General features: G+C 33.3%; 1 protein-coding gene across 10 annotated transcripts in view; it reads right to left on the bottom strand.

Moving 5' to 3' along the window:
* Positions 1-21,530, bottom strand: part of LOC118191856 (uncharacterized) — a 178,937-nt gene that overhangs the window by 149,779 nt on the left and 7,628 nt on the right. For 8 of the 10 annotated variants that reach the window (XR_015044373.1, XR_004758686.2, XR_015044372.1 and 5 more), the window contains exon 2: positions 17,110-17,259. The exons of the other annotated variants lie outside the window; for them this stretch is intronic. Coding sequence is in view for 1 of the 8 variants with exons in the window: in XM_085827519.1 (XP_085683645.1) it covers positions 17,110-17,259 (150 nt within the window). In the remaining 7 variants the exon portion in view is untranslated. The remainder of the gene's footprint in view (positions 1-17,109; positions 17,260-21,530) is intronic. 10 annotated transcript variants of the gene reach the window in all.

The raw sequence follows: 21,530 nt of genomic DNA, 5'->3' as shown, positions 1-21,530 counted from the left end.
TTACATTTGATTGTATTTCAAAAATTAAAGTCTACCAGTTGTAATTCATGTAAGAAAATTTCTTTCGAAATTACTTTAAAAAGTAGACAGAAAAAGGCCCGTGGGATAAGAGTAATGTTGTTTGCAAATTTATAAAAGTGGTTCAGACTTCAAAGTTTGAGAGACGCTATTTTAGAATGTGCTTTATAAAACTATAAATATAATTTCGGATGATAAATTCCAGACACAAAGAATGAATTCTAGCTACAGCCTGTTATTTCAGGGAGGTATAATGTAAACATATAAGAATAAACTAGAATTCTACATTTCTGTGGTCTACAATTTTGTGGTTAGTTTCTTTATATATATATATGCGAGAATTCTAATAAAAACAATTTTGGGCTAGCAAGAGTGAACCCACATAGATGCTAATTCAACCCAATGGATGGTTGCTTCATTATTACTATGGTTACAGCCGAAAACATCGCGTATGAAAACGTCGGGGAGAAAACAACGCAAGGAGAGAACGTCGTGGTACTAAACATCGTGGTTTCAAAATATCGTGGTCGAAAATACAGCGGGTCAAAAATGTCCAAGTTTAAAAAAATCGTCGTCGAAAATATCGAGGTAAAAAATAAAGTACTACAAATCATCGCTTGACGATAACATCGCAGACATGCGTTTTTCAAATTACATAGTGACATATTATACAAAACATCGTGGGAGAAAACATCGCAAAGAGAAAACATCGTGGTACAAAATATCGTGGTCGAAAATAAAGCGGCCCCAAAACTTCGCATTTAAAAACATCGTCGTCGAAAATATCGCGGTAAAAATAGAAGTACCTACAAATTATCGCATGACGATAACATCGCACACATGCGTTTTTCAAATCTCATAGTGACATATTATATAACTGACTTTCGTCATAACTAAAAAGTCAACCTGCAAAAAACTGATTGCACGCCATACATGAAAATGTTAACGAGACTTTATGAATAAAAGGAAAATAAAAAAACAGTACCTATTTTTCATTAAAACAATATCAAATTAACAAAGGTGAAAGAAAATAATTTGATCGTTAACTAAGAAATTTTTATGGTAACCTCTTACAATTATTTATCTTCCTTTTTAAGCATTTTTAGACTGTATTTTTCATGAAAAATTATCAGTTTAAGTTTACAAAAAAAAAAAAAAAAAAAAAAAAAAAAAAAAAAGCTTAATTTATTAATAACCTTTGTTAATTAACTATAAATTTAAAATTAAGCTTTTTAAGTTGCATTAATTTTCTACTCATTTTCAATTTTTAAATGCTAAGTTTCCTTCTTATTTTTTCAGCAAAAATTTATTAGTTCGTTCAAGTATATGCAGTATAGAAGTAAAAGAATCCCTTTTTCCTTCTTGTGCTCTATGATCTTTATACGAACATGTATTTACAACTATCAAAACCTGAAAACGCGTGTGTGCGATGTTATCGTCATGAAATAATTTGCAGGTACTTTATTTTTTTATCACAATATTTTTGACGACGATGTTTTTAAACTGCGAAGTTTTTGAACCGCTGTATTTTCAACCACGATGTTTTCTCTTTGCGATGTTTTCTACCAAGATGTTTTGTACTACGACGTTTTCTCCTTGTGTTGTTTTCTCCGCGACATTTTCGTCTGCGATGTTTTTGACGCGATGTTTTCGGCGAACACCCACTCTACAAGTGAAAAAAAAATTCTTTTAGATTTTATAATTACGCCGAAAGCGGCACTTTTTTCTCTTACTCATACATATGCATTTCGAGAGCCGTTGGACTAATGTCCCTTTGGGCTAAATATACTTTAAAAAAATTTGATGCGGACATCACATGACTTCCTTCTGCGGCCTATTAATTAATTATGCGCTTTTTTGCAGCATTTCATTTAAACCTTTTTCCTCGAATATCATTATAGATGCATTTCTCATTTAATTAATTCAATTCTCACTTCGCGGCAAGGCAAAAATGTGTAAAACCTTAAAAATAGCTTCATTAAAAGTTTAGAAATATAAAAAAATATAAAACACCTAATACATTTAAAACAACTAGAGTTTCTATGCAAAAACAAGCAATTCGGCGGCTGGCAAGAAGGCATAATTTTCCGTGCACAAAGCTGAAAGTTTACTTTTGGTCCCAAGCGGCAAAAAGACACTGAAGGTGCAGAAACTGAATTTACTATCCTGCTAACTTTCAACTGTAAACAAATATTATAAGTTAATCTTAGCCGTACTTGAACAAATTTTGAATTATTGATAACTCTACAACTATTGCATGCAGATTACTTAAAGGCATAAAAAACCTTAGCCGGAATATAAGAACAACATAATTCAATCATTTCTAAAACATAAAATGTAGACTTTACTAACATATAGCGAGATACATACGTACGTACGCACAGACGCCACAAAAAAATCCTTATTCGAAAAATCTGATGTGTACACCACATGACTTCGTTGTACGGAATATTAAATTATACGCATTTTTTCTTGCATTTCATTTAAATTTATTAGATTGAATTAAACCTACTTCGCCGACAGCGCATAAACCACAAATAAATAAATACATTCTTTAAAATTCACTTTGTTTTTTACCATAGTGACTTTACCATGTTCTGGCGCTAGGTTGACTTAACAGTATTATATTTCGTTCATATTATAACTCAGAATGCACAAAATTTATATCGTTTTAAAGAATTATCTAATCGTTGCCACATGTTCTATTCAAATACTATAATAAAGTATAACGATGTATAAAAGAAATTCAGCAAACAAAACAAAAAAGAAACAGTTTTTCACAGACGATTGAGTATTTCTCATTCAATTAATTCAGTTTTCACTTCGCGACAAGGCAAAAATACATAAAAACTCAAAATATCTATATTAAAAATTACGAAGTAAATCTTAAACGCTTATTTCCTCGAAAAAATTCCAGAAAGGATTAAGCATGATTTAAATAATAAATGAAGGCGTTATCTTTGTGTTGTTGCGAAGCTAAGTTTCTCTAGATTGGCAACAAATCCGCTACTCAGCTGTTTCAAATGTAAACAAGAGCAATAGCCGCCATCAAATTAGGCTTGGCGGCACTTAAACAATTTTAAAATTGTTGATAATTCTAAAAATATTGCATACAGATTTACTAAAGGCATAAAACCCTTAACCGGAAGATAAAAACAACATAATTCAATCATTTTTAAAGCAAAAAATGTACAATTTACAAACATATAAGAAACTGAGATTACTGAGCTGGGTAACAGAGTGGATATATTTATAAATATATTTATATACGTTTGGTGCGGCCGATTGAAACCAAAATACGAGGTGCACATCTACATGTTATAGTAGTCTTATATACAAAATTTTAACGCTCTGAGGCTACTCGTTTTTGAGTTATGCGAGATACGTACGTACGCACATACGTTCGTACAGACGCCACGAAAAATTCTATTCAGAATTCATTTTAAATCAGTTTTTTAGTTTTTTTGGAGGAAAAGAGTCTTTTATTCTGTTCTTACGTACAGATATCACGCAAAAACATCGTTACATTGCATTTGAAAGCGATCAAAGTGGATATTTTCGTTGAAATATGCTGCCTGAAGCTTTTCGCGATTACAATACTTTCTTTTTACTTCGTACAAGAAAGTGAAAAAGAATCCTTTATTCTGTGATTAGCTACAGATGTCATGCAAAAATATCTTTAAATTGTATTCAATAATCGTCAAAATGTTTATCGTCGAAATACAATACTCGAAATTTTTCGCGATTTCAATACTTCCTTTACTTCGTACAAGAAAGTAAGAACACATCTTTAGAATTTCCGACAGACAGTCTTGCGCAATGGAGATAAAAATATTTTATTCCCTACAGTGTTGCCACTGCTCGATTTGAAATCATTAAGTTTTTAATAAAAAAATTCTTTAAAATTTTACAAAATATGAAATAGATAATAAAACAAATTCAAAATTTGACTATTCGGCTGTTAGTGATTGGACTCAAAATGCCGTTTCGAAGCTTCTGGGCTAACGCCCTTTTGAGCTCGTAAGAAAATGGTTCACACTGATGAGAAAACTCGCCGACCTTTAAGTATATGCTTTTCAGAGATAATATCGTATTGGTAAACGCCCGAAGTTAGCATGACACATATAGTATTATAGAAAGAAAGTTTGTACTATAAATTAATAGCTTCATTCATTCATAAGAATTGCGAATTGCGCCAAAACTCGTTAGTGGTATTCACGCACGGAAAAAGGAATGAAGCTCTTCACGAGGCCCGTCGCGGGTTGGAATAACTGGATAAAACCGGATTTCGCCGGCCGGCTGAGAAAACATGGCATGACTGCTAGCAAGATCATTTTTCAGAGATGTTTTGTAAACTCTTCGAGGTTGCTGACTTTTTTCTTCGTCTTTCTCCCGGCTCTTCTCACTTCCTGGCAGACAGAAAAACACAGCGATTAAGCAAGTGGCTTGCTCGAATAAAGTTTGTTTCTTTTCTGCTTCGAATTGCCCTCTTTTTGAGAGAATGCAGATTCTTGGAAAATACTGCCACAGATTCCCGCTAATTTGTCTCATGCTCTCAAGTTGCTAAACTCTCAGCAGCGATTCTAAACCGGTGGTACACAAAGAAACAAAGTATTTTGAATCATTAAATTCAAAAGTTAAATACCTCAACATCCTGTTCAAGTTTCGTCTCTAACACTCATAAATTTATGCCCTCTGAGCTTTGTTCAAGGGCAATAGCTGCTCATAGACTTTAGCAAAATAATCCGTTTTTATTTTCATAAATATTCTTCTAGTCCTAGACAAAACAAAAGTTGTCATAAATGATGTTTTGAAAAGGTGTAATAGAAATGGATGTTGTGTTTAATAGGAAATAAGAATAAGTTCCTATAAAAATATAATAGTATCTCATTAATTTAATAGGAAATAAGAATAAGTACCTATAAAAATATAATAGTATCTTAATAATTCTTTTAGATTTGATCGATTTACTAGCATGGCTGCACTTTATGTCGCCATCATTTTCCGGCTTCGTATCACTCTATTTTCAATTAGAATAATTTTTTTACGTCCGTTCGCTATATCTAACAGGAGGTACTGTCTTCTTTTTGCTTTGTTTTCCTTACTTTTCTACGCGATTTGAGAATATCGCCGTTTGTTTTTAAAGAACCCGTTATATAGTGTGTATTTAAATAGTTGTGAAAAAGTAATAAAACAAACCTAGATTTTTCAAAATGGAAAAATAGCTAGGATTGACTAAGCAGAAAGGTGATAATTCACGGGTGATGGATCCAGGACAATCTACTAGCACTAAGTATATTGAAAAGAAAAGAAAAATAGTTTATATAGGAAATGTGATGAAACTTATTTATCATTTTAGTTTACTTGGAATAGAGATGAAATGGACCCTCAACGTCAGTGTGTTGTTTGCGGTGAACTACTCCTGAATCTAAAGCATGCCAATTTAAAAGATAAATCTGAAGACTATTTTAAAAGGAAATTATGAATTCAAGTATAGTAAACAAGTAATGAAAGGCTTTGTTAATTCGAGTGAAAAAGCTTTGGAATCTAGTCACCTACTGAGCCTAAAAATTGCGAAGACTGGATACACTCCTCACACTATTGGAGAAAACCTTACACTGAAGTGACAAAAGTCATGGGATAGCAATACGCAACTGTACAGATGGCAGTAGTATCGCGTAGAAAATGTATAAATGCGAAGTGCTTTGGCAGGGCTTTCATTTGTCTTCAAGTTATTCATGTGAAGAGGCTTTGACGTGATTATGGCCGCACGACGAGAATTAACATACTTTGAACGCGGAATGGTAGTTGGAGCTAGACGCAAGGGTCATTCCATTTCGGATATCGTTAGGGAATTCAACATTCCGAGCTCCACAGTGTCAAGAGTGTGCCGAGAGTATCTAATTTCAGGCATAACATAACACCATGGACAGCGCAGTGGCTGACCACCTGCACTTAACGACCGAGACCAGCGACGTCTGCTTAGAGTTATCAATGTTCACAGACAAGCAACACTGCGTCAAGTAACCGCAGAAATCAATGTGGGATGTACGAGAGACGTGTCCGATAGGACAGTGCGGCGAAATTTGTCTTCCTTGGGCAGAAGACCGACTCGAGTGCCTTTACTGACAGCACGACATCGCCTGCAGCGACTCTCGTGGGTTAGTGAGCATATCGGTTGGTCCCTAAACGAATGGAAAACCGTGGCTTGGTCAGATGAGTCACGATTTCAGTTGGTAAGAGCTGAAGGTAGGGTTCGAGTGTGGCGCAGAACCCACGAAGCCATGGACCCAAATTGTCAACAAGGCACTGTTCAAGCTGGTGGTGGTTCCATAATGGTCTGGGCTGTTTTTACATGGCATGGACTCGCTCCTCTGGTGCAACTGAACCGATCATTGACTTGAAATGGATACCTTCAGCAACTTGGAGATCACATACAGCCATTCATGGACTTCACGTACTCAAACAACGATGGGATTTTTACGGATGACAATGCGCCATGTCACCGGGCCAAAATTGTTCGCGACTGGTTAGAAGAACATTCTGAACAATTCCAGCGAATGATCTGGCCACCTAGATCGTCCGACATGAATCCCATCGAACATTTATGGGACATCATGGAGAGTTCAGTTCGTGCCCAAAACCCTGCATCGTCAACACTTTCACAATTATGGACGTCTATAGAGGCAGCATGGCTCAATATTCCTGCAGGGAACTTCCAACGACTTGTTGAGTCCATACCACGTCGAGTTGCTGCACTTCAAAAAAAAAAAAAAAAAAAAAATTTAAAGGCATTTTTCATAAAGCTGTTAAATTTTTATTCCTTTTTTACACAACCTATTTGTGTAAGCAAGGATTTTCTTCCATGTTATATTTTAAAAATAAATACAGAAAATTAAAAGTGGATCCTACCATTAAAACTAAGTGAAATAAAAGCAGACATAAAGAAACTGATCTCTCTTAAAAAGGCCCAAATTTCACACTTAATTCTAGAATTAAAGTATTATAACTTAAATAGTGATGATTAAAATAGAAATCAATATTTAATCTAATACTTATTTATTTGTGGATACTTAATACAAATAGCCAATAGATTGTGGAAAGGACAAAATATTTTTTGTAATATTTCTATTGAGAAACTGAAAAATAATTATTGTAAAATGTAGTTAGTGGTGGTACTAAAGTTTTCAATTTTTGTTTAGATGGTACGCGTTGGTCAAAGGGTTGAGAGCCGCTGCTTTAGGGTAACCAAACATGAATTCAGAGAGATTACACCGTTTCCATACTCTCAAACTGTCACTTTCACCCTTACGTGGAACATTTATAATGTATTTTCTTCCTGCTAATGACTCTACAATGGCGCCTGAACTAAAGAAGGTGATGGATGATGATTCTTTACCACCAGGATTTGGCCATTGGGTCTCCTAATCCCCAGACGCCCTTTAAAAGGAAAAGTATATAAGGTATTTTCTCCTTCATTTCTGCATGCCTTCGTAATGTAACGGTAGCACACTTGGCCCGTATTCGAGAGGTCCCAGGTTCAAGTATCAGTTAGGAAATTCCACATTTTTCATGTCTCCTGCTTCTTAAAAAATAACCTAATATCTCTACAAACTTCATATGTACAAATTCACTGAAAGAGATAATACCATCCAAAGTAAACTTTTAGGAGTACGATTATTTTAAATTTCTATTAAATTGGTTTAGTGTAAGATATTTCTGAATATTTTGCTTCTCATTTACTGAGGAATAATTGTTGAATATTTAAAGATATTTCAACCAGTAATTTAATTTGGCTTTGTGTATGAATTAAATTATTTTACAATATGAAACATAAAATATGAAACCGCACTTTAGTTTGCTTAACAGATAATTTATGCCATGGACATTGAATTATCAAATTAAATCGTAACATCGTCATGCATTTCAATTAAGTCATGAAATCAAATAATTAAGTTAACCAATTTCTCAAAATGAGTCACAATTTAATTGGTGAATTATTAAGATTAATGATTCATCATTCTGTGCGAACAAAAGATTGGAATATGAACCTATGAAAGGCCTCTCGAACGCGAATCTGATTGCGTTCGAGAGTATCCTTAGCAAATGTAAATATAACCCTGACATCTATCAAATTCTTCATTATCAGTCTACTTGTATGCATTCGTAACCTTAAATCTAAACGCTTTATCCAAAAGACAACGCAAATATATCTGGTATAAACCAAAAAATAACAGGAAAAGTTAAAATTCAATAATTCGTAAATTATAGAGAATCGCAGTTTTCACAGAAATGCCTAAAAAGGATGGAATTTTTTAAATAAAGTTATTTTATTACATCAGAGTTACATTTCTCACCGGTAGGAGAATTACATTTTCCGACTACAGATGGCGCTGTAACGGCCCCAGAAAACTGATGGTATTACATGACGATCACTCCGGATCGTGAGAGCTTCTACGACTAGACTTCTAGAGGGTGCTGGCTTAAACCAACCGATTTCGAAAGACGTCATGAATTTCCAAATTGGATTTCAACAAATGGAAAACAATGCTGATTGGCTGTCAATTAGTCAAACGTCCTAAGGATTATCGAGACGCCATCTTTCAAGTTCACACAATTGCTATGTGTATAAAAGAGAATCAATCCATAGGGCAATTTTGGAATTCCATCAGCAAAGGTGGCAGCGTGGTGCGAGTTCAGTACATCATTCATGATATGTCCCTTTTTCTTTGAAGGAAATGATTCTTTGGGGCTGAATTTTAATTGTTTTTTATCATGATCGAGCAATATGCAACTCTTGTATGCTTTCTGATGATAGTTTCATTCTTTTAGAAATGTGGGTTTGGCAACAGTTTTTCATTCATTGCTTTGGATACTGGATTGCTGACTGTTGTCTCTTGAAAACATGAGATTTATTGCTTATTATATTTGTCATTTTTTATATTATGTTTTAATTACATAAAAAGTTTTGCATTATTTTTTTTTAGGAAATCAAGTTCTTAATTTCAAAGGGTTATGTGATTATGGCAAAGCCTCAAGAGCTATCTGTTTAAGGAAAGTGATGCTTTCGTGAAGGCCTTTTTAAGGGAAACTGGCTCATATACACGTTAGACATGGGGAAAATCACAAAAACGCCCATGCAACCAGCCCGTTCGCAGGATTGGAATCTCGAACCGAACTACTAGTGTTCAGTGACTTTACTGCTCGGTCGTAGTGTTCTAAAATATGAAAGTAGGGCTGTAGTGACTTTACTGCTCGGCCGTTACAACAATTCCGGGATTTGATCCCCGGACTGGACAAGGTTGAATCAGCTTTTCAGCCCTTGAATCGGTCGATAAAATGAGTACCAAGATCAATAGGAGACTATACACCGGAGTTCTTGCGACAAGCTGACCACTTGACCACATGAGTATATATCCTGATCAAGCTGACCACTTGTCCAGGATATATACTCATGCACCCTGAGCCGATGGTCAAGAAAGCAGATATCAGAGCACTGCAGACCATGGCTCACTGACGCCTGTTGCGCTATTGAGTTTAGTCTAGTTTTTAAAAGGCCTAGAAATTGTGGTCGTGGTCTTTCATGCTATGACCAATAAATGACCTGATGTGGTAATCATCGGAGATGTAAATGTAGTTCAGAGAAGTGTTGAAGTTTCCTTTACAGCAACAAAATTCTTTATGGAAGAATTTGCTGTTAAGACGGTGCAGGTACTTGTATTCAATTTTCAGAACATCATAAAGCAGTTGCTTTCTTATACAGAAGTGGCCATTAGTCAACATGTGCAAAATTTTATTTTGTATCACTTAAAAGTTATTGAGTTCTACTTTGGATGCAACCGTCCATGCCGGGGACGCATAGCACATGAAGTGCCTTAGGATCAGATGTAAATATGTCTTTTCCTTCTCAGGTACACTGGGAACGTCTTCATAAGAGCTTATGCAGCTGATTTGCGATTCATGTAGTTTTATTAGCAACATAGGCTATACGCGTGCTCCAGTTAAGTTGTTTCTTAATAAATATCCCCAAATAGTTAACCTTTTCTACTCTAGGCACCCGCTGACCGTAAAGATACACAGGCTACTCCCCAGCATTAAGAATCTGCTTTCTAAGGATAAGCAAAAGTTGTCATTTGGCTGGATTAATTGAAATTTCCATTTCGCTGACCAATCCTCAATGTCTAATGTAATGTTAGTAGCTCGATTTGGTTGAATCGATCTGACAGCTACTGCGTTGTCATTCGCTTAGCATGCCAGCATATAGTTTAACTTTTCCCTAGCATAAAACAGAATAAACAAGACAAAACATAAAGCGTAAGCATAAAACAATTAAAGGCAGCAAATCGGCAGCATAAAACAAGTAAAGAACAGGGCCAAGGAAAGACCTCTGTGGTACGCCAGAAGACGTTGTTCTATAGACAGAAAAAGTCTCCCCACAGCTTACTGAGAAATACCTATTCTTGTAGACTTTTTAATGGTTCCCTGCGATACGAACGCTCTTTAATGGATTTATATAAGCATGAAATATTTTATGCATGATTGGCGTATTTAAAACTTTGCGCGAATTATTGATTTCTTGCGGAAAATTAAGTTGAGGATTCTTCACTGACAAAAGGTTGCCTATGTAAATAAAAATGTTATTATTTTCTTTTGCTTGTAATGCACTATGCACTTTTTGCTTGTGGTGGTGAAGATAATTTCATCATGTTTTACATAATAAGCGTATTTTGCCTTTTGCCTAAAGGAGATAAACATTTATAAATATGTTAATCTACTAATCTTTATCAAAAAAGAGGTGATGTAAAGGCATAAAATTTAATTCACGTACATTTATAGTATACTAGCCGCTACGCGATTAGCCTTCGTTTGGCGTTTAAATGTACCGTAAAAATGCCTAAAGGGGGGGGAACATTGAATTTAAAAACTGCACGCAATTTTATTCTGCAAAACAACTTTATCAAAAAAATCAATAAAAATGTATCTCTGTATTAAAAAGATTACAATGAAATAAGTAATATCCCTTAATACAAATATTAATTATCCTAATAAATAAATTAACCAACTCTTCCCGTTGGAAAATCTTAAGAATTCAAATGGTAAAGAAAGTTAAGAACTTCGTTCCCTAAAAAATCATGCAAAACTTTTTATTTAATTAAAACATAATATAAAAAATTACAATGAAATAAGCAATAAATCTCATTATAATCATAAGAGAAAACAGTCAGCAGTCCAGTATCCAAAGCAATGAATGGAAAACTGTTGCCAAAACCACATTTCTAAAAGAATGGAGCTATCATCAGAAAGCTATAACCAATCAAAATTGTTGGATAACATAATTCAAAATACACAAACCTCTTTGCCATTAGCCAATAAAGAGAGAGAGGAAAAAAAAAGGAAATTCTTTCTGTTGTGCCTCGCGAGACACTTGCGCATCAGAATAAGAAGATTGCTATGTGCGCGTCCAAAGATCAAAAGAAAATGAGCAGCATGAAATAAGCAATATCCCTTAATACAAATATTAATTATCTTGATAAATAAATTAACCAACTTCCCGTTGAAAAAAAAAACATCATGCTAAACTTGTATCTTAAAAACAGTGAAATAAGCAATAAATATTTTATCTCATATTTTCAACAGTCAGCACTCCAGTATACAAAGCATTGAATGAAAAACTGTTGATAAAACCACATTTCTAAAAAGTGAAACTATTCAAAATGATGCGGTTTGATCAAAAAATATAAAATTAAAAAAATCTTATTCGAATTTTGAAAAAAAATCGCTTCTAGGTGCACTGGCTCTTGTCTAGATGCACCTGTGTACCAAATTCGTAGCCCTGGGTCTATTAGCTTACGCGCAAGCACGAACGAAAGACACACACACATAGAACTATTTCTTTTATTATATGTAGAGAAGACATGGTACCGGTAATGTATAGAATATCCGTCGTTTTCAGGCAAAGTTAGAAATATGAGAAATATTATATACTTTACTTAGGCATTGTATATAATACCTAGGCAGTTTACAGAATAACAAATGCGCTTTAGGCAAAGTGTGAAAAAAAGGTCATGAGAAGCTATTATTTAAAAGACGTTCATTCCTGAAAACTGCATATGTTAATTTGGAAAAAATAATGAAAGACTGCCATTAAAAAAACTTTTATTCTGAATACATTAAAAAAAAATAGTGAGATGGTTTTGGTATAGCATAGTAAATTTGTATTCTTTATCTGACTGGAAATCAATAAGATCTACCTGATAAATGGAATTAAATTCAGCAAAATCCTAGGTTTCATAACAACGCCCTTTTTAATACCTTTATTTTTTGTCTGGCAGGGCTCTCAAAGGTGGGTGTACAATTCAATATCATTTCGCGTAACATATTTGTAAACCAAATAGGTTTAAAGTTCCATCAACATTCTGTCACGGCCTCAGTGCCGAACAGCCAAATGAAATCCATGGAAGCACGTGAGATAATTGGACGCTGTATGAATAACTGTATGAATACATATAACTGGACGTGAGATAACTGAGATAACAGGACAAATAAGTTTACTTTTGTTTTCAACAAACATCACAAATTTTTTTTTATTATCATAGCGATTCAGCAACCAATAGTCCCGTGGTTTCTTTCTTAGCGCCCATTTTGGCTTATTTTAGATCACTTTTTAAATTCTGTTATTCGAAAAGAATCGCAGATATATTTCATACTTTGGCCGGTTTGTCATTTGGCATTCTGTAAAATGCCTAGACAATGTGTGAAATGTTTAATCACTTCATACACTGCCGGCCAGTTTTCGGCATTCTATAAAATGCTTAGGCATTCTATAGAAGTGCTTAGGGATTCTATAGAATGCTTAGGAATTCTATAGAATGCCGGATTTCATACTTATACATATACATGGATAGCATCCACGAAATGGACAACGCAGAAGCCGCATTTTCGGATTATCCGAATGAGCTGTAGTCCAAATTAGGTCGGTTAACGAGTTCTATTGCACGTGAGGGGCGAGGGGAAATCGTACTTTTATGTACTCTTTTCTATTTATTTATCTTTTACTTTACTCTTTTTTGTATTTATTTATCTTTTACTTTTGTATGTATTTATCTTTTACTTTATAAGATATTTGTCGTATTTATTTATCTTTTAATTTTGTATTTATTTTTTACTTACTATTCTTTTGTATTTATTTATCTTTTACTCACTACTCTTTTGAATTTATTTATCTTTTACGTACTACTTTTTTGTATTTATTTATCTTTTACTCACTACTCTTTTGTATTTATTTATCTTTTACTCACTACTCTTTTGTATTTATTTATCTTTTGCATTTATTTATCTTACTTTTATTTACTTATTTTACATGATAGCTTTAATTTTATTAAAATATACCAAATTTACTTTAAATTGATTCTTGACTCATGAAATTATATTTTTTCATTAAGTAACTAAACTCTGCTCCTCAGTTAAGCTCATATCAGTACTAATTAGTTGCATTGAATGCTTACTATTGGAATTATAGGATACTTCAAGGGCAGAAAATGACAGTTACTTACACGACTCTACCTCATAATCTCCTTTTTCAGGTGTGTGACCTTCTTCGTCCTTGTCTGCGATCAGCATAACCTGTTTTTTCATAATACCAACTGAGGTGAAGTGCACGCAGTTATTTGACTTTCTCTTTTACCTAGCAAAATATTTTGAAACAGGAGCGATCAGCAGGCAGGAATAGAGGTGTCAGTAATCGTCTCTGGTATTATTTCTCCCCGTTTTTAAAAGGATTTAATTTTTCTGAGGCTTATTATATTAACATTTCTGAGGCTTATGTTCTTTCAGAGGTTGCATTATGTTAACTTGGCTATCATACTTCGCAAAAAGATAACAAACCATGCCTTTTTCTTTGAATCTGAAAGAAAAAATCTTATATTACGCCAAATGGGTGTTTTTTTAACCTTTTTTGTGTTGCTTTTCTTTATTAAATATTATGTTCTTCGCAATTAAACCACAAAATTCAATACAACAGCAATATCGTAAAATATTTTAAAAGAGCATATTATCTTTAGAATTTCCGATACATAGTCACGCGCTCTGAAGATATTTTTTTCTCCCGTATAGTGTTGCCATTGCTGGCTTTGAAATCGTTGAGTTTCTTAATTAAAAACTCATAAATGCTTTACAAAATATGAAACAAATTCCAAATTCCAAGTTTGGGCTTCCAATGCCCATATTCGCGTGGAGGCGTACGTTTTTCCAAATTTGATGGCCATAGGTATCGTTGTTTTATCACAATGCGAGAAACATACAAAACATTTATGCAGATTTTTCATTATTTAATTTCTTTAAATATAATACAGGGCGGTAATATTTGGTGGCAGCAATTTCAAAAGTGATTCGCCGTTTATAGTATAGTGAATCGACGCAAAATGCGAAAACGAAATTAATAGCCCTTTTTAGCTAATGGCTCTTTGGACTAAAAAAAAGAAGAATTCGGAAGGGTTTAGATTTTAACGATAGCCTAAAAGGTTTTTTTTTAATTTAATATGGTTTTTTAGTACAGATTATCGATAGAGATGGCCTAGGTGGAATCGCGTAATATATTATAAGATATACACAATTAAACTAATAATGAGAACCTTATATATTATCTGTTATTTTAAAAATGAAAAAAATATGTAATGCAATTTTATAAGAATATTTAATGTTTTTAATGAGATATATCACGAAATAAATTTATTTTTATTTAAATTAATTAAATTAAAAAATAAAAATAATATTCTTAACTGTACCTATTTCTTTTAAACAATCTAATTTTTTAATTAATAACAAGCATAGTAAATATGAAAGAATAATATCTTATGCTTTTCCATTGGCAACAGATTCGAATGAAAAGTTAAACAACGGTTTAAAATAAAACGAAAATCGTATTTCGAGACTATTGTTCTTAAAGAAGGAAGCAGAATTTTGAAAGAGAATAGCTAACGATATAACGTAGATTTTAAAGTCGTGCAATGAATAACCATTGCACAACTTTAATATCTACATTAAAGCGATCAAACCTCATGTAAACGAATCACTTGATCAATTATTAAAAAAGGTGCATAAGTCTCGAAAGACACATTTTGTCCGAATCGTTTTCCAAATTGTTGCCACCAAATGTGATCGCCATGTATTATACTTAAAGAAATTAAATAATGAAGAATTTGTATGTATTTATCTATGTCCTTTGCATGATGGAAAAACGACGGCACTTAGAGTTTTGAATTGGGGTAGTCCTCCATCCGAATATGTACATATCAAAGCCCGAGTTTTGAATTTCGAATATATTTTTCATTTATTTCATATGTTGTACAAATTAAATGAATTTCTGATTAACAAATTCATTGATCCGGAATTAAGCCGGATGTTGTAAAGGCATGGATGTTTGTAAATGTATAATGTTTGTGCGGCATGGGCGCACTTTGAATATGCGGCGAGTCGAAAGTGCTCTCGAGAAGTTGGTGGTAGGAGAAGATGACTGGGAAACACTCAGAGCCATAGGCTCGTGGTGCTCCCCATCAAAATTAGGGGCGGAATTGAGCAAAGTCGTGCTGTCACCTGTATGGTGCTCTTGGCAATGACATGCACAATGTTGCACTCCCTGCCACGATGCATTTCGTGGGCATGTTTTGATATTACTGTCAGACAAGTGAAATATGGCGACAACAACGCAACACAACTAAATAGCTTACCTTTCACATAAGCTTAAAATAAAAAAATCTGATACCACATGACTTCCTTGTACGGAATATTAAATTATACGCATTTTTTCTTGCATTTCGTTTAAACTTATTGGATTGAATTAAATCTACTTCGCCGACAGCGCATAAACCACAATAGAATAAATGCATTCTTTAAAATTCACTCTAGTATAGCGACAATCTGGCGCTAGATTCACTTAACAGTATTAATAATTATATAACAGTTAACTTATATAATAATTATATAACGGAAACTAAGTTAACTGTTATATAATCCAATAATTATATAACAGTTATATATTTCGTTCATATTATAACTCATAATGCACAAAATTTATATCATTTAAAGAATAGAATTATCTAACCGTTGCCACATGTTCTAATCAAATACTATAATAAAGCTAGAACGATGTATAAAAGAAATTAAGCAAACAAAACAAAAAAGAAACAGTTTTTCACAGACGATTGAGTATTTCTCATTCAATTAATTCAGTTCTCACTTCGCGAGAAGGCAAAAATACATAAAAACTCAAAATGTCTATATTAAAAATTGCAAAGTAAATCTTAAACACTTATTTCCTCGAAAAAATTCCAGAAAGGATTAAGCATGATTTAATGGGCAATAATAAATGAAAGCGTTATCTTTGTTGTTGCGAAGCTAAGTTTCTCTAGATTGGCAACAAATCCACTAGTCTCCTGTTTCAAATGTAAACATCAATGGCCGCCATTAAAAAAAGGCTTAGCGGCACTTACACAACTTTAAAATTGTTGATAATTCTAAAAATATTGCATACAGATTTACTAAAGGCAGAAAAACCTTAACCGGAAGATAAAAACAACATAATACAATCATTTTTTAAAGCAAAAAATGTACAATTTACAAACATATAAGAGTAAAGAAACTGAGATCACTGAGCCGGGTAACAGAGTGGATATATATATAAATATATTTATATACGTTTGGTGCGGCCGATTGCAACCAAAATACGAGGGGCACATCTACATGTTATAGCAGTCCTATATACAAAATTTCAACGTCCTGAGGCTACTCGTTTTTGAGTTTGCGAGATAGGTACGTACGCACGTACGTACATACGTTCGTACAGACGCCACGAAAAATTCTCTTCAGAATTCATTTTAAAGCAGTTTTTTTTTTTTTTTTTTTTTTTTTTTTTTTGAGGAAAAGAGTCTTTTATTCTGTCCTTACGTACAGATATCACGCAAAAACATCGTTAAATTGCATTCGATAGCGGTCAAAATGGATATTTTCGTTGAAATATGCTGCCTGAAACTTTTCGCGATTACAATACTTCCTTTTTACTTCGTACAAGAAAGTAAAAAAATTATGAAAACTTACCAAATTTTCGGAGAAAACTTTCGCAATGAAACAAATGTTTGATAACGTTTGCAGCCTCATAGAAAAATTATCGGAAACTGTCTTCTTCACGAATTGTAGTAGCTCCTCACCGGTCAGTCGGGCTCTTTCGTTACATTTGTTGATTATCAACTGGGGGATAAAAAGAACTGTTCACATATAAATGTACTCGCAAACAAAGCAATTATTCTCATTGCAAAAACTTGTAAATGAGGATATTTATCTTTTGACAAATATGAATAAAATTTAATCAGATCTACAGTAATAAATTTATCCTTTGTAATTCTTTAGGCCCGGTGGCGCAGTGGCTAGCTTGTCGCGCAGCAGTACCACAGGTCCGGGGTTCAATCTCGGCTCAGTGGGCCACTGGCTCAATGAGCCCGAGTATTCTTTACTGACGAGTCCAGATATAATCTGATCAGTGATTCTAGATGTGTTTTGATCTGGAAAGAGAAAGAAACATGCAACTTATCTTCCCTTGTCCGTGAAATATACCGTCTCCTCGACTGTGGTTTAATCATTTGGAGAGGAATCATGACAAATAGCCGCACCGAGCTGAGTATCTTTCAAGGAAGTTCTGTAACCGCTCGGAGATATGTGGATGAGGTACTGGAACCCCAAGTCAGGCTGTTTAGGGATGCTGTTGGCCCAGAGTTTTTGCTAATGGATGACAATGCTCGGCCTCATAGAGCATATATGGTATCAGAATGCTAGCAAACAGAAGATATCACTCGATTGGATTGGCCACCTTACTCACCTAACTTGAACCCGATTGAGCATGTATGGGATGCCTAAGGGCGTTGAAGTTTAGCGCGCCAAATTTCTTCCCGAACCCCCCAGGAGCTGAAAAATGCACTTTTAGAAAAGTGCCGTGCAGTTCTGCTAGACAAGATCAACACACTATGCATATCTGCCGAGGTGACCACGCAACATATCAAAGAAAAATTTTTTCACAAGAGGTGACTTAATTTTTTCATCATTTTCCAGTTACCATAAATCTGGTTTTAATCTCAATCTTTTGCGAATAATCAACAGCCAAACATTGTAATTTATTAGCCCAAACGGGCAATTTGCCCAAAAGGCCTATTAATTTTGTTTTGGCATTTTGCGTCGGTTGTCTGTTCACTTTACAAATTGTTGCCTCCAAATATTAGAGCCCTGCATTATATTTAAAGAAAATAAATAATGAAGAATCTCCATAAATATATGTAGGTTTCTCGCATTGCAATAAAACGACGGTACCAACAGCCATAAAATTTTGAATAACGTACGTCTCCACCCGAATATGGTCATCCAGAAGCCCAAATTTGGAATTTGTTCTATTACCTATTTTATATTTCGTAAAGCGTTAATGAGTTTTTGATTAAGAACGTTAACGATTTCAAAACGAGTAATGGCAACACTATACGAAAAAAAAAAAATTATCTCTAGCATGCGAGACTGTGTATTGGAAATTCTAAAGATATGCATTTTTAAAATTATTTTGTGATACTGTTGTTGAATTGAATTTTATGATTTAAGTGCGAAGAACATGGTATTTTATAAATGAAAGTAACACACGAAAAGTTAAAAAAAGGTCCCTTTGGGAATAATATAAAATATGAAAAACTTTCAGATTTTTTTTTTGGGGGGGGTACTAACGAAAGCTTTTGTATTAATTTCTGTTAATAATTTTTCATTAATTATCAGCTATTTTTTATTTCTGTCATTACCCTTTAATTTTGATAAATAGTGTACCTCTGAATTACGGTTTAATAAAACGCAGCACAAAGGAATTGTAAAATGCTACCAATTATAATAAATCACCTTACTGTCATTTTTGTTGTATTAGTTTCAGAAGTATTACTAAATGGAACACCATTTTCATTTCATTTTTTTCCGTAAATGATAAAATAGCGGTCCATGACCTTCTAATCAAAAAAAAAAAAAAAAAAAAAAAAAAAAAGAAAAAAAGAAAATTAACGGCATTAAAATGAAAATGTAAAAGGAAATTAAAATAATCTTGATCCATTAAAATAATCTTGAATGCCATTAAAATAATCTTGATCCAAAAGTAAAATATTAACGTTGAAAGCGTGTTCTTTTTATTAACGTTATACGGGCTTTTCAAATGCAGTTTTTCTTATTTATCTTATATTCTAAAAATAAATTAAATGATGAATAAATACATCTTAGCGTGCAGTGCTTTTATGATTTATTCCAGTTATTTTATTTTACTGAATTATATTATCTTATATTCTTGGAAAGGTTCTAAACTTTATTAAATTATCATCGTTATATAATATATTTAAAAATTATATTATATAACGATGAGTGAAAAGAAATTTTATTCATTTAATAATCATAATAACTCTTCGCGAGTTATTTGATGCTATTTTTATCCGATAAGTCAAAACAGATGTTTTACTTGTTATCATAAGGCCACCTGGGATTTTTCAGATAAGGAACAAACAAAATACTTTAGCTTCACGACCATAAAGAGTTGAACAATGAAGAACAATTGCACACCAACGATATTACTTGTTTTCCTTTAAATTTTTTCCCGTTTCGATAATTGAAATGTCCTTACCTTACAAATCAGTATCAGCTTTTGTATTTTCTCAAATATGAACTAGAAGTCTGTAGAGAATTTAATACCTGTTTTTGAAGCATTAATTTTCCATGATGTTTATATTACGAAGGAAGTTTTAGCCGAAAAGAGACGTTAATCTAGAATGGGATATTAGTTACGAACGACGTATCACTTTTCAAATTGTTGCCACCAAATATTATTGCCTTGTATAATATTTAAAGAAATTAATGAATGAAGAATCTGCCTGAATCTAAGCATATTTCTGGCATTGTGAAAAAACAACGGTACCTAAAGCCATCATATTTTAAATAACGTAGTCAAACATGGGCACTTAGTAGCCTGAATTTTGAATTTCGAATTTATTTAATTATCTATTTCATATTTTGTAAAACTTTAACGAATTTTTTAATTAACAAAGTCAACGATTTCAAAGCGAGCAATGGCAACACTGTATAGAAAAGAACATTATTGTCTCCAGCGAGTGAAACTACCGGAAGTTCTAATATATGCTGCTTTTATGTATTTTGTGATTTTGCTATTGAATCGAATTTTATGTTTCGTAAGCGCCAAGAATGTGTTATATAATAAATATAGTAAGCAAACAAAACGTTAATATTAAAAAGGCAAAAAAGGTTTCGTCGTTAAAATGAAAACTGAACATGATTATGATGAACTGGGAAAAAAAAAAAAAAAAAAAAAGAAATATCTACGCCAACGCTTAACGCTTCAACGGGAATTCTAAACGGCGACTGTTAAAATCTGAAACCTTTCAGATTTTTTAAGTATATTTATAGTATATTTTTGTTTTCCTTTATTTATTTATTTTATTTTAAAATTTTAACAATTTAATTTGCAAATTTTTATTTTAATTTAATATTTCGTACAAGGAAGTCATGTGATGTACACATCAGATTTTTTTATTGATATTATCGTTTACCAAAAGCTGGAAAAGCATAAGAAACTTGATCTAAAGCGTATTTTTATCAAAAATATTATTACAGTCTAGTTTTGATTTTTTAATCAAACCCGCAGGCTTTTCTTTTGAAAACAGTTTAATTTACAGTCTTGTATTGAGCTTCACTTTTCGTATTTTGATTTGACGCCTTTCTTTTTATCTCGCCATCTTTATGGCCTCAACAGGTACCACATAGAATAGACGGAATGAAATCAATGACTTTAGATATTTTTTGTAGTTTTTGTTTGATTAGGCATTCAAACTATTGAATATTTGTCAAAAACTGATGCGAAAATTAGGGTTTATTTAAATATGGCAAAGCACTCGAGGGCTATCTGCCTAAGGGAGGAGATACTTTCGTGGAGGGCTTTTCTGAAGGAAACTGGCTCGCATCCACGTTATACAAGGGACAAACCTCAAAAACGGCCATGCAGCCAGCCAGTTAGCTGGGATTCGAAACTCCGGACTGAACTACCAGCTTTCAGCGACTTTACCGACTTTATCCCTCGGCCGCTGGTGGGCGGGAAAATTTAGATTCAAATTGAATCAACTGTAAATAAAATCATAACAGTAACATAAATGTGAAAAAAAAGAGCCAAGTTCGGGTGAAACGACGTTCGTTGTAGTCGGTGTCACTGACAAAAAAATTGTTGAGATCTAACGGATAGCAGGTTCCATAGCAATTTCTTAAATTATAGCTGTAGGAATGTACAAAGTTCTTCAATTCATTTAAAAAGCAATTTATTACTTTCTTTGATATCGGATTTCTGGTTATTGTTTCTATGCCTTTAGTTAATCTGTATGCAATAACTGTTGAATTATGAACAATTTAAAAGCTTAAGTGGCGTTAAGCCTAACGAGGCCGTCATTTGTTTA

The sequence above is a fragment of the Stegodyphus dumicola genome, chromosome 12, assembly GCF_044657685.1.
Source record: "Stegodyphus dumicola isolate Sdum_Otavi_A_Nest chromosome 12, ASM4465768v1".
Classification (NCBI taxonomy): Eukaryota; Metazoa; Arthropoda; class Arachnida; order Araneae; family Eresidae; genus Stegodyphus; species Stegodyphus dumicola.
The sequence above is the reverse complement of the archived record's forward strand: the minus strand, read 5'-3'. Positions and strand labels throughout refer to the sequence as shown.